The sequence below is a fragment of the Ceratosolen solmsi genome, unplaced genomic scaffold, assembly GCF_000503995.2.
Source record: "Ceratosolen solmsi marchali unplaced genomic scaffold, CerSol_1.0 scaffold1, whole genome shotgun sequence".
Classification (NCBI taxonomy): Eukaryota; Metazoa; Arthropoda; class Insecta; order Hymenoptera; family Agaonidae; genus Ceratosolen; species Ceratosolen solmsi.
Window position 1 is genome coordinate 13,251,484 of NW_011948415.1, and position 14,527 is coordinate 13,266,010.

The 14,527-nt window shown below is 34.3% G+C and overlaps 1 protein-coding gene across 27 annotated transcripts in view; it reads right to left on the reverse strand.

The window, feature by feature from the left end:
* Window positions 1-503: 503 nt before the first annotated feature.
* The window catches only part of Mhc (myosin heavy chain), a 52,626-nt gene continuing 38,602 nt past the window's right edge, over window positions 504-14,527 (reverse strand). For 18 of the 27 annotated variants that reach the window (XM_011508095.1, XM_011508081.1, XM_011508094.1 and 15 more), the window contains exons 17-27: window positions 9,732-10,105; window positions 8,995-9,223; window positions 8,588-8,871; window positions 7,464-7,542; window positions 6,395-6,706; window positions 5,874-6,291; window positions 5,129-5,490; window positions 4,421-4,816; window positions 3,868-4,212; window positions 3,521-3,769; window positions 504-644 (exon numbers count right to left, since the gene is read on the reverse strand). In XM_011508095.1, the coding sequence (XP_011506397.1) occupies window positions 558-644; window positions 3,521-3,769; window positions 3,868-4,212; window positions 4,421-4,816; window positions 5,129-5,490; window positions 5,874-6,291; window positions 6,395-6,706; window positions 7,464-7,542; window positions 8,588-8,871; window positions 8,995-9,223; window positions 9,732-10,105 (3,135 nt within the window). In that variant the 3' untranslated portion in view covers window positions 504-557. Of the gene's footprint in view, window positions 645-2,773; window positions 2,837-3,520; window positions 3,770-3,867; window positions 4,213-4,420; window positions 4,817-5,128; window positions 5,491-5,873; window positions 6,292-6,394; window positions 6,707-7,463; window positions 7,543-8,018; window positions 8,098-8,587; window positions 8,872-8,994; window positions 9,224-9,731; window positions 10,106-14,527 lie in introns of all 27 variants that reach the window. The other 9 variants (XM_011508089.1, XM_011508097.1, XM_011508083.1 and 6 more) reach the window with 2 other exon arrangements.

Here is a 14,527-nt window from a genome sequence, read left to right on the forward strand (position 1 = left end):
TATATTTATATATATATATATATATATATATATATATATATATAATAATAAGAACATGTTTTTGTTGTTGAATAACGTCCCGCGCGTCTATCGTAGGCATTACCCCATTCCCTAAATATATTCTCTAGTTCTCTTCTAGTTCCATTATGCCTCCCGTCGTCAATGAGATATAATAATATAACATACGATACAATTCTCTTCATTTGTTTACAATGCTTTTAAAAACGAGCTCTCTAAAAAGAAAAATGAGGGAGCTCCGATGCTGAAATGTCTATGTCTCGCGATAATGATATACGTTTATCTTAATGATAACTGCGTGTTTATTGGCTTCGTATATTTTTTGTTCAGTTTATTTGCTTATTATATATAAATATATATATATATATATATATATATATATATATATATATCTATATATACTGGGCTTCTCTCGATGATGGTGATGTCTAGGCAAGTGTGTGATGATGATGCTCTTGCACTGACGCATACATTTTTTTTTTTTATTCTTACTGACGCTTACGCTTTTACGAGTTCGTGTCTTGTGACGCGTTGGCTCGTTACAGGTCACCGTCGGGCATAAGGTCGAAGCGTGGTGGGAATGCGGAACCATCGAACAGGGGTTTGTTGAGCGCTGGTCGGTGTGGCTGTAACAGTGAAATTGTCATCGTTAGTTCCGTCATTATTTACCTCGCCCAATCGTCATTTCCATTTACACTTTACAAAATTACTCAAACTGGCAAATTCTCCTCGATTGGCTCAGTTGAATTATTAATAATTTTACGCAAAAATGTTGTTATGGACTAAGAAAGCACTCTAAACAAGTTTTAGAGTTATTGGTTGGTGGAAGACATTGCTTTCAACATAATTGTTGTTTACGGTTTCATGAAAAACACGAGGGTGCAGTGCGTTTTACAGCTTTGCAATGAAACGAGAGATATTAATTTTTCACTAGATAAAAAAAAAGGAATTAAGTGAATGGTTGATGAAATAGAGAGTAAATATTTGGCATATAATTAATGAAGTCAAATGAGAGATGCGAAGAAGGACTGTTTAATTTTTTTTTTTTTTTTTTTTGACGCAATGTAAATTATGTTCAAAATTTTTGCAAACTTGTATGGATGTGAGGATCGTATAAGACAATCGTTTCTTGGAATAAAATTCAAGTCGAGAAAGGAGATTTACAAATGCCATATATGCTAATGCTCTCTGATTTTTATTCAACAATGAGTCATCTCTTATAATTGAATGTAGATTTTAAATTGCAGATGCTAAGATATCTCCAAAGATGGATTATGATGTAGAAGAATAAATAATTTAGAATTTCCCGAGATGTAGTATAGTTGCCAAAAAAAAAAAAAAAAAAAAAAAAAAAAAAAAAAATTATACGTATGCATTTGATAATACATTTTTGTTTTGTTTTGTTTGTTTAAGAATAATTGTAAATACGACAAAATTTTGCAAAATTTGAGTTAGAACAATAGGGATTATAATTTCAATAAATTTTTACGGTCAAACTAAAATCTTTGTACAACATATATTGTAAGTAGGAAACATTAAAAACACATTGATTCTGTAGCTTCTTAATTTGATTAATTCTAATTTTAATTCACAATTCAATTATACTTTAAATAAATGCTTTCTTTATATATATATATATATATATATACATGCTTAAAGTGATTGATAAAAAAAATTTTTTTTTGAAATAAAGTAATATGAACGGTAAATTTGTAATGGCCAAATGTCACAAAATGCCATGAAAGTATTAAGGATTTATTCGGATGAATCGATCTAATATTCTTCCATAATAAACGTATAAATATTGTCACCACTGATAACGATTTATAATTAAAATATGGTCCAGCCAGGTAGGTAACATATAGTGAAAATTAACGGATAAATAGATGTTTAATGTAATGCAATACGAGGCTTTGAGGTCCGAACAAAAACAATTCTGGTTAGAACGCATATGAATACTATGTAATTGAAAAATAGTATTATTGAGGTGTTTCGGTTTCTTTGTCTAACTAAACAAGGCCAAAGGCAAATTAATCATATAGTAAAAATTTGTGGATATTGGGTTCACTGTTAGAATTTGCTTTGCGAATTCATCATCATTATTATTCCATATAAAACGTGTTTAAACTATGGATAATGAATTTTCTCGTATCGATATCACAATATTGTGTATTTTATCATTTATCCTGTATTTATAAACTGACTTTACTAATTGACGATAGTCAAACGATATTCAAGCGTCATAACGTTCATTATAATTAAAGTTCCGTCAATTTTTTTTAAATTGTTTGCTTTAATATAATAGCTGTAAAAAGACGAATAGACGCGCATAGAAGAATGCATTTTTTGTTATTTTAAATTTATTTATTTATTTTTTGTTTGTTTTTGTTTCGTTTGAAAAATTCAACGTTCCAATCTTCTCCAACCTCAAATCTTAACTCGATAGATAAAAAGATAAAATATGTTCCAATGGACAGGGCATTCGCAGTATCAAACAATATTCTCACAGTGTTGATTAATAACGGAAGGAGATGCGAGATGTACGGAATTACACAGGTGGTGCGTGGTAGCACGTAATCATCACTCAATGCACTTAAATGAAAGATCCGAATGGTCGTTTGACATGTGGTTGTGCGTTTATTATTATTATTTTAATTATTTATTTATTTTTTGATTTTTTCTTTTTTTTTTTTTTTTTTTTTGTGATTCTGTTTTTGTTTTGTTTAGCGAGGTGTTTTGGGTGGGACAAACTTACATGAACCGGCGCGGCGGTTTATTCCAGTGTGGGCGCTTTGCGGGCTTGCCCCTTCTGTCCGGGCTATATCGAGACATAAGAACCAATGAGCTTCAGTTAACTCGGCGAGCCATTTATTTACTAATCTACATCTCCCTATAGGCTGCTTCATAACTTTCATTGAAATGACAGGGGCTGGAGGCGCATCGTCACCCTTATTCCCGATTATGATGAAATATTACATATTCGTAGAGAGCGTTCGTAGTGACGAGTTTTTACGCCCCTTTTCTCATATTCAATGACAATTATAAGCAGTCATAAGCTTTCTTACGAAACAATTATAATCATTGTAACAATTGTTTAGCAGCCATTGGTTATATTGCCATTAGGTAGATAGATTATTAAATCTACATAACATCTACGTAACAAAACATTCGATAGATTTGAAAATTTTTTCTCACTTATAAAGTGTTTCTTGATTTTTAATACGAGAGCATATTAATAGTCGCGTAATTCAAAATATCATAATAGCAGAATAAAATATCCGTGGAATAATAATAAAGATTTTAATTTTCAGCCTATTACGTCGTAATGTCGCGTTCTATTAATGTCCATAATTATTATTTGTTTTGCATTTAATAGAGGTAATTTGGCAATAATGGAGGATCGGTTCGCCAGAGTCCGAGTCAAAAATTATCAACTTGAGAGAGTGAGATAGAGTCTGCGGTACCGCAATTCATTTATCGCAAGGCATTAATTGAAACTTACCGCTGGGCTGAGACCGCGAGCAGCACTTCCTCCACGTCCCTTGGTACGGAACTTGGCAATTGCCTGTTCCGCAAGATCCGCCCTCTCTTCGGCTTCTTCGAGCTCCTGCTGAGCCTTGCGGAACTTGGCAAGATTGAGGGCGGCGATTTCTTCGGCCTCTTCGATTTGCCTCTTGTACGTCTTGATCTTCTGTTGCAATTTGTCAACAAGGTCCTGCATGCGCTCGTGGTTCTTGCGATCCTCGTCCGCCTGTGGAACGAATGAGAAAAATTTGATTTGATGTTGCAAAGGAATGGCCGGGCGTTTAAAACTCGCCGCTCCTTGGCCATAAAGAATTAACGACGGACCTGGAAGGCGAGTTCCTTGATACGACGCTCGGATTTGCGCAAGTTCTTCTGCGCGTCAGCGTGTCTCCTTTGTTCCCCGTCGAGCTCGTTCTCGAGTTCGCGCACGCGTTGTTCCAATTTCTGGATGGCCTTCTTACCTCCTTTAAGGGCGTTCGCCTCAGCCTCGTCGAGGCGTACCTGGAGATCCTTGATTTGGGTCTCAAGTGCCTTGCGTAATTTCTCTTGAGTCTGGGCATGATCCTGCTCGGCTCTCAGCTCATCCGCAAGTCGCGCAGCATCGACCATCGCTTTCTTTGCCTTCTCCTCGGAGTTCTTAGCCTCGTTCAACAGCTCATCCAAATCGGACTACAATTACACGGAAATGGGAGCTTAGAACTTGTTGCAATGTGTTGCAATGCGCGCTCGATTAGCAATAATTAGCAATATCGACGCGCAACAAGTTAGAAAATAAATTAAACGACTCTTATCACTTATTTGTAACAAGAATTAAAAAAAAAAAAAAAAAAAAAAAAAACACGCACTAGTGAAGAAATAATTGATTCCAAGGACTCACGTGAAGAGTTTGGAGCTCGGACTCGAGTTTTCTCTTGGCTGCCGAGATGCTGGCGTTCGCCGCACTAAGCTCATTGAGTTGCTCGTGAGCATCGGCCAATTCCTGCTCGGCCTGTCTGCGGCCGCGATCTGCCTGCTCCAGGAGTTGACGGCTCTCCTCGAGCTCGTTCTGTAAAGCATTGGCGCGTCTTTCGCTAATTCCAAGAAGTTCGCGTGCTTCGTCGCGCGCTCGCTGTTCTTCTTCAAGGGCGGTCTGCACGTCCTTAAGCTGTTGCTGATACCGTTTGATATTCTTCTGAGCTTCGGCGTTGGCCTTGTTAGCGTGGTCCAAAGCGATTTCGAGCTCGTTAATGTCAGCCTCGAGCTTCTTCTTCATGCGCAGTGCCTCAGCTTTACCCTGTTGGTCAATGAATAACGAGACGCATAATTAAGGCAAGGATTTTTATTCCACATGGCTATTTAATTAATGATAATTGCTTACATATATATATATATATATATATATATATATATATATATATACACATGTGTATTAGTAAGTGACAATGACCATTTGGTATGTAATAACATTTCTATGATTCTTATATTTTGTAATTTTATGGAATGGTTATAGATTATATTTTACGAAACGAGTGTGTCGACGATTGATTACGTAGGTTGTAATAAAATTTCAATGAAAAAGGCATTTTTAAGTAGAATAAAAGCTTACCTTGGCCTCAGCCTCGAGAGAAGCTTGCATAGAGTCAAGCGCGCGTTGATGATTCTTTCTGGTGTTCTCGAATTCCTCTTCCTTCTCCTGAATGCGTCTGTCAATTTCTTGTCTGACCTGACTGAGCTCCAATTGACTGCGGAGCACTTTGTTCTCCTCTTGCTCAAGAGCAGCCTCGGCTTCTTCCAAGGCAGCTTGGAGTTCGTCTTTCTCAGCCTCCAATCGCTTTCTCGCCTTTTCGATTTCGTGGATATTGCGGCCACCCTCACCGATCTGGTCGAGCAGATCTTTAACTTCGTCCGCGAGATTCTTGTTTTCACGACGAACGGCTTCCAATTGTTCTTGGCTTTCCTCGTATGCTCCTGTCCACAAAAACAAAAACAATAAAAGTTATTGTTTACACTTCCATCGACTTATTTACGAATAAATTTATTTACGAATAAATAAATAAATAAATAAAAAAAATTTTTCCTTTCAATCGTTGAAATTTTATGTTTATGATTGATATTGATCGACGTGACTTCGTGGATAACGTTGTTCTTATTAAACACTTATATAATTTTATGTTTATTTTGAAAATTCGAGGACAATCGCAGGAATAAACTCTACGCCTCTAATGTAAAATTGAACATTACTATTAAATAAATCTACTTGACTGACGCATTTATATGGAATAAATTAATCCTCCAATGAAGTATCATTATCACTGGTCACATGATCAACGAGCACCAATAAAAATACTTGCCCTTAAGCCTAAAGAGTTCGGTACTGTAGTTGCGGCATTCTTTCTGACTGGCATCGAGTTCGGCAGCCAAATCATCGACCTTGAGCTTCCATTCGCCAATGATCTTGTCAAACGCCTTTTGCTTCTTCTCAGCGGCGTTGGCAATAGCTGTTGCACGATCGACTTCCAACTGGAGATCTTCGACCTCGGTGGCAAGACGTTGTTTGGTCTTCTCGAGGGCGATGACCTTCTGGTTAAGAGATTCGATGGTTTCCTCAGCCTCGGCCAGACGGCACTGTAGTTTGCGCTTAGCCTCTTCCAGCTCCTCAGCACGGGCAACACCTTCGGATTCGTACTTGGTGCGCCAAAGTTGGGCCTCGGCATTGGCCTTGCTGAGTTGTCTCTGCAGATCGGCCTTACCCTCGGCTTCTTCCTCGACCTTTAATTGCAATAAAGATTCGTGAATTCGGTTGCTTGATTATTACTTTCCATATAAAAAAATGGTGGATAATACGACGGATCTAATGAGTTTGATGTATTACCTGTTCGCGAATGTTGTCAAGATCGTGTTCCAAGTTGCGGAACTTGCCGAGCAAAGTGGCACGTTCGCGTCCTTCTTCGTCGGCGAGTCTCTTGGTATCTTCGAGCTGCGTCGTAAGTGAAATCTTGATCTTGGATAATTGGTTGACCTGAGATTCGGCTTCTTCGAGCTGGCGAAGAAGGTCGCTATTTTCGATCGACAACTTCTTCTTGGCGGCATCAAAGTCGTTGACCGTACGGGTTAGCTCTTCGATTTTGCCTTGGGCCTCGTTAAGTTGGTGTTGAAGTTGCTTGGCAATCTTTTCTTGAGCAGCCTGTATTGTTTTTTTTTTTTTTTTTTTTTTTTTAAATGAAAATAAATATTAGTTAGAACAATGGCATGGTTTACGGATTTTTTTGTTTGTTTGTTTTACGTTGATCCGATAAACACGTTGTTTGTGTCGATAAAGATTTTCAGATATAAGATTAAAAAAAAAAATCAAATAAATTATTATCGTGTATCGATAGTGGTGTTGAGTAGGAAAAGGCACTTTTGTAGATAAACAAAATTGCGGATTACTGCGGAAGTTAAATTATGCTTACAATTAAACGTGATTTAACAATATCGGCATTTCATCTACATTCAAAATTATTTTAAAAGGCAAACTAAAATAGACAATGCACTTTTTACATAAATTTTAATTTACGTTAACGACACATGGCGTCTTTATATTGATCATCGTAATGAGAAGAAAATATTAATATGAAAGTAGGTAAATTTTACTTAAAAAAGCGAATAATAAGCAAGCAAAAAGAAAGCAGAGGGAAGCAGATTAGCGGTATTGTCGTGGCATATTTAGAATACAAAAACCATCGGGAATGATTGGAGGAATTGTGGAGTGGTAGGGAGGGGGGAGGGGGGGTGGGGTTAAGAGGGGGTATTACAATGTAATGCGAAGCAGCTTCTCATCTTCTTCTGCATAATTCCACGCATAGCCGAGCATTTTTCTGCATTAATTGCGTTAATTTATTAGTTCTTAATTTTTTCCGAGTTACTTTAATTTTAAGGAAGAATGCGACTTTGGGCATTACCTTTTCATTGCTAAGATGATCGACAGTGGCACGAAGGTCGTTCAATTCACTAAAGTATTGAACCTTTTCTTTCTCAATCCTGTTAATAAAATTATTAAATGGGTTAATAGTGCGAAATAACAGTGAATGCTTGATTAACGTCACTGTCTGCTGCATTCTCAGGATATTATTGCTCGTCGATATTTTCCTATAAGAGTCTGAAAGACAATGACATCTTGATTGGAGAAAAGGAGCTTCTCCTTGCACGAAAAATAACAAAAATCAAGGACTCTGGTAGCTTTAGATAATAAATTATTCGGAGGTGAAACGTTAGTAAATTACTTAATCGACAAGAGGTAATTCCAACATTTGGATTAGTCGACGAGAGTAATTATAGTATTACCCAATAACGATGATCTGTAATATTTTTTTTTTTTTTTTTTTTTTTTTTTTTTTTTTTTTTTTTATAGAGAAATTGATAAGAAGAAAAAAAAACGAAAAAATTAACGTAATATTATGACACAAAAGTGTGAAATGAAAATTGGGAAACATGCAGGCGACATTTCGAGTGTCTACCTTTTCTCTCGCGACTCCGTCAATGGCAGCGCGGGAATTGTTCAGCTCGACGTGGATGTCATTACGGCCTTTTTCGGCCCTATTAAACATACGTTAATATATTCTTATGGTATTTCTATTTCCCCGTACGTGAACTAAATTTATCATTCTCGCTCATTTCATTTCTACGAAGCCCTCGATGTACTTTAGCATAATTGTATTTCAAAAAATTTTCAAACTATTTAAAATTCATTTTTAGCCTTGGCAATTGGCATCATTAACGAGCCCAAGCAATTTAAGGTGAAAAAGTCGATTTCATTAATGAAAAGTGTCTTCCCATTCTAAGACAGTTACTATAATAAAAATGGAAAAACAGCGAGTCGAGTTACTTTGTAATAAATTCGCTATCGTAACAACAATCTAGGCGACGAGCGAATAATTCAATATTATTATCATTTAAAAAAAAAAAAAAAAAAAAGAAAAATAGTGACTCCCATCTGCGCCATCAATCATTTAATAAAGAAAGTCGCGACTGGCATTTGCCTCGTAGAATCTTGGTGCGGCAGGTGGTGGGGAAAAATTAAACTTGCCTGGCCTTGATCTTGTTCAGCTGGTCAATCTGCTCTCCCATCTCAGCAACGGCGTCGTTGTGCTTCTTACGAAGGATGGCCAGGGCGGACTCGTGCTGGATATTGGCTTCCTCGAGGTCCCTGCGGAGTTTGCTCAGCTCGGCCTCGCGCTTCTTGTTCAGCTCGATCTGGGCCGACGTGGCACCACCGGCTTCCTCGAGACGCTCGCCGAGTTCTTCGAGCTCCCGGGCTAAGTCACTGCGTTGCTTCTCAGCCTTGGCACGTGCTTGCCTCTCAGCTTCCACCTAATCGATCATCACGACGTTAATTATACGTCCGTATGGTCATGAATCAGATACTATGATAATGATAATTGTTGCCTCGCACTTTACAGAGGCGCCAATAGCTTACTTTATCACGTTACTCACCTCTTCTTCGAGCTCTTCAATACGGGCTTGGAGTTCCTTGACTTGTTTCTGTTGTTTGCCAACCAGAGCTTGTTCGTCCTCGAGTTTGGCTGTGAGGGAGGAAAGTTCCTTGTCCTTGCGTTGGATAGTTTGCTCGAGCTCCTTCTTGTTTCTCTCGAGGTCAGCAACGGCTTCCTGCGTAAGCTTGAGGTCGCCCTCGACCTTTCGCTTCGTCTTCTCGACATCAGCACTAAATTATCGATAAAAATAATGAATTTTCTCCAAAACTCCCTTACTGGCTAACAACTAGGATGAAGGATTTTAATCCGGCGATCGTCTACGTTCAAACCAATAAGAGCGTCAACGGAAGAATATAGAAAATTAAGTTAACAAGCACTCGAGTGCCATCTAGACTCTTCCAAAAATAAAACCAAATGCATTATCTATATAAAAATAGATAAAGACGGGATTAAAATACTTTTATTAATTGTTATTGAGAAGAGTTTGTAAATAGCGTTTATAAATTATTTGTAATACGTAATGTCGAATTATATCGCCCTTATATGCGCAGTTAATTATTTAACGTTAGAATATTACGATTTATAATAGGATCCATCTGTATGATGGATTTATGAAACAAATAATATTAGACCTCAAACAAATATTAATATTGTTGATAGGATAAATGTTTCTTGAAAGTAAAGTATTAAATGTAAATATTGATGATTATGTAGATTAATGGTGAGGAAATAGCTTACCGGGATTTCTTTTCGCGCTCGAGGGTATCTTCTAATTCGTCGAGGGTCTGTTCGAGCTTTAGCTTGACTTTGTTGAGGTGATTAACTTTGTCTTCGGCGGCCTGGAGCTCTTCCGCTGTCTTTTGGTTCACTTCGCCCTGATTCTTTTTCTCTTTGTTCAATTTATTGATGAGCTCGTCTTGATGGGCGATTTCATCGTTGAGGTTACGGATTTGGTGGTCTTTCGTTGCCTTGTCCTGCTCACTCTTTTGCACAGTTAATTCGAGATCCTCCAAATCTTTCTTCAATCCAGAGATTTCCTGTTCTAACTTCTTCTTTGACTGGAACAAGTTGTTTCTTGCCTCCTCTTCCTGTTGGAATCTATCCGTAATGTCCTGCAAGACGAAGTATTAGTATTAATACTTCAATACATTGAACGTACTTGCTCTCGTGAATAGTTGATTAAATTGTTTATGTTAAAATACCGATAGTTTGTATATTTGTATTTTGCATAATAATTAAAAAAAAAAAAAAAAAAAAAAAAAAAAAAATAAAAAAAAAAAAAAAAAAAAAAAAACAAAAATTATTAACAAAATAAAAATTAAGTCACGCGATATTTGCATTATGACATAAAAATCATTAGAAAAGATACGAGATATTTACGAATATGTATTATTATGGGCAGATTTAATTAATTTAATTACGCTATTAATTCAACGGCTTATTTTTATTTACATATGTGTATATAATAAATACGAAGATGGTATATAATTGTTATAGATAGGGATTGAGAATACTCAAATCATTAAAATTGCCATATTACCAATTATTAATGTTATTTATAAAATGAATGGATATTTTATATTTGTTTATAATTCACAATACAATGATACTAATTTAGCTATTTATATAGATATATTTTGCATATTAATCACTTTAATGGGATAATGGTGCTTCTTTTTATAAACACCTTGACCAAAGTAATTTAGCTCACGCCACAAATCGAAACCTACGACGCTCAAGTTCCAGTTTCCTCATTTTCACGTATAAATTTGGCTCATAAAGCTCACCGACTGTGCTTACCAGCAATATAATTAATTAATCGACCTACAGCTATTTAATAATATCCTATACATAATCTAAAAGTCTAATTTAGTACGTATAATTTAATGGTTCACATAAATTAATTGTGTCTATTTATTAGGATTTAATTTATGTGCAATATTTTTGAACGAATGTAAAATTAAAATTTGAGATAGATTTTACAGGTTGCCCATTGCAGCGATATCGTTATTATCAAATTTTTATCGTTATATGTCAACTTGACATACAAGCATTAATAATATTAATAATAAGTGTTGCCAAATGCAGTAATAAAATATTGTTCTAAAATCATCGATTGTATTATACGACGGAAACAATTAAGAAAGTTCATTCGTCATTCGTCATTCGTTAAATGTAAGGCCTTGAGCCAAGGAATAATTGATATTATTCTTCTGCATTTCCTTCATTCCACTCGTTTCATTTATTTCCCGGACTTTTACATCTATTTTGCTTAATTGTAATCGAATATTTTATTACAGATTTTTTTGAAAAAAAAACCAAAAAAGTACTTGAAACTATAAAAATCGGTGACAAATGATTTTAAATGTAGAAAAATGGAGAAAAAAAATTACGTAATAATTGATTATTTTATTATATGTTTTTTTTTTCTTTTTTTTTTTTTTTTTTTTTTTTTTTTTTTTATTAATTATAATTTCTATACATTCTTAGAATAATTGATGAATTATGCAAAAAAAAAAAAAAAAGATTGAATATTCGTAAAAATGTAATGATATTTAATAGTAATTTTATCTTATAATTATCTTATAATTTATAATTAATAACATCTTTCTTATCATATTTTTATCAGTATTTTGTACGTCCATTACCACGGAATATTAGCATTGAATTATTACATATTGTTGTTATTACAATTAAAGAGTGATAAATTTTAATGGTTTTATTAAGATATTATTTAATAACTTATTATTATTCACGTACTTGATACACTTGTAACTTAATAATTTCAATCTATACTCCTAAGTATGAATTAGAAAAATCATTTATCGTATTGATGCGAGAGTTTGTATGTAAATTTGGAGCTTTCATTTCATTTAAACAATGATGCTACGAGTGGGCCACTCATGCTCTACAATACTCATTATTACTCACATTTATTTCTTTTCCCCTCGTTGTTTACATTCCCTATTCATCATTTCACTTCCTTGTAGACGAGAGGTTGAACCATATCATTTCACAATATTGGCAATTTTTCTCCGTTCAACCTTCAAGTTAAATATCTCTATAAATAATCGCTACACCTGTTCATTCATTCCCTTCCAATCGTACAGTGGAGAAAGTAAGGTACGGGACAAAAATTATTAAGAGGTCATAGCACCGCCCACTTTTAATAATCTGGAATACTTGGCGTGTATCGCCTGCCAGTAAATTTAGAAATGCTACTTATACCCGCCCTTCCGCAGATCATGTAGCCTACCTTAAATGGCAACTGCTTGTTCATATAGTTTGCCCAGCGATCTAGCCAAGATGGTTGAAAAAGAAAATCATCAATAATTTTAATATCCCGGGGCTTTCTACTTGAAAAATTATTGGACGATAAGTGGAGGTTTGAGGGTGTAGCAGTGAGAGGAGAATTCAAACTGGTGATAGAAAGCCACGTAGGAAGTTTCATAATCTCATATGACAATAAAAATAGTGTTGTTGTAAAGTAAATTCTAATTTTAAATTTGGATAAATTAAACTTATGATGTGTGAATGGCCGTTATTTTAAATTATACAGTAAATAATGCTTAGTATAATGTCTGTATAGTGGCAGTGAAAATTAATTTACTTATTGTATAATCATTAAATAAGATTTTACGATTATGTGCAATCAAGTATTAAGTACTTTGTCGCGCATAAAAATAATGTTTAAGAAAATTGTAGAAGCAATTTAATTTAGACTTATCATACTGATTTATTATTGAAATTTTAAAACATTTTATTTTAAAATTTATGATAATTCAAATACACTGCTATAGGTTTTTGTGGCTTATATCGATTCTATCTATAGTTGGACTGTTTTTTAAGGACTCGTAGCAGTTATGCTGGGAAGAACGATAATAATTATATTTATAAATAGCTCAATATAGGAAAAAATTTTCATGAATAATTAACTATTATTGTTTGTTCTTACTTAATTTAAAGCCTTCTTCGTGCGATTAGACATTCGTAGAATATAAGAGTCGACTCAAATTTAGAATTTAGCCGCAGCTTCTCCAGCTATTTATCTCTGGAATTTCAGTCATTTTGCAAGCACTATTCTCTCCATGAGCTAATATTACAGTTTTAAATAAAGGTAGTCCGGAACATTTATCAAATTGTCACGCTCGTTAGCTCCCCCGCACTTTTCGCGGGCACTCGACTCTGGAATGCCCAAGATATTCGGTTGAATCGCTCGAGAAAAAAAATTCGACTCACGATGCTTCGACACGATATTGCCTGAATAATTTTAGATGGTGACGGATCTTGTTGTAAGCCTGGCGCAGAAATAGATATCGTTCTCGAGATTTGTTGAAAAAATATCTACGCGAGGGGAGCTCAACGACGGAGAAGCTACGCTGGATGATTTTCAATCGGTCTGACGGAGCGCCGCTCTTACTACTGACACATGTTATTGTCATTCTAGTCAGAATCTTGGACACTTATTTCTTATATTTGCTCAAATATTTTTAATCTGCATATTACATAGATTTTTAAAGTCATATCAACTTATTATGATATAAATATGGTATTTAGAAAATTCTTAAAATGCATTTATTGCGTAGTTGAAAATTAACTCATGAAAAGATTATTAACTCTACAGGATCAGACAGTTTTTAAATAATTTATTAATATAATGCTTCTACAAAATTTAATTTCACTACTCATCTCTTATATGCAACTATAATATATTTTTTCTCTCTCATCCTTTTGGAATTTATAGACAAATAATAATAATAAAATGTATTGGAGAATAATTTACAACTAATCTATTTTTATTTATATCCAATATTTCCTAAATGCTTTTATATTTCACTGTAAATCTCAAACTAAAATAATTTATATATATATATATATATATATATATATATATATATTACAATTACTTGACTATTTTACATATTATAATTTACACGTTACGACTTACAAGAAAATCTAATGGGTTCTTAAAAAATCCTTATAAAATCTATCCATACAAATTACATTTTATTCCTATTTTGTACTTTTCTCGATAATTATATTTATTTACTCATTTATTTGTTTTTTCAAGTTTGCAGTAATAGCCTTGGTAAATTAATTATATTATTGGCAGATACAAGGTGGATTGTTGTGTAAAAATTATTTACCGATCATGAGAAATTGTGAAATCAATCTGTACACATAAATTGCATCATAAAATACATAAATGGATTGTGGCTTTGTTAAGTCGAAAAACTTCATGATCGAGCTTTTGCCATAATTCAGCCTCGATCAAGCCCTTAACCCCTTTCTTTAATAGTTTCATTAGATATTCAATGATTATTTCTAAAATTTAATTTTCATCATTCACACACCTATACACACCTACGCGCGCGCAAGCACATACCAATACCTTTATGAATACAATGATATATACATGTATGATAATGTTTGTAATTTAATTTTACTATATTAAATACTTACTGTATTAAGTATATTATGATATTGTTTTTATACAAAACAATTTCCCAAATTTTTAATTTTTTGCAACATTA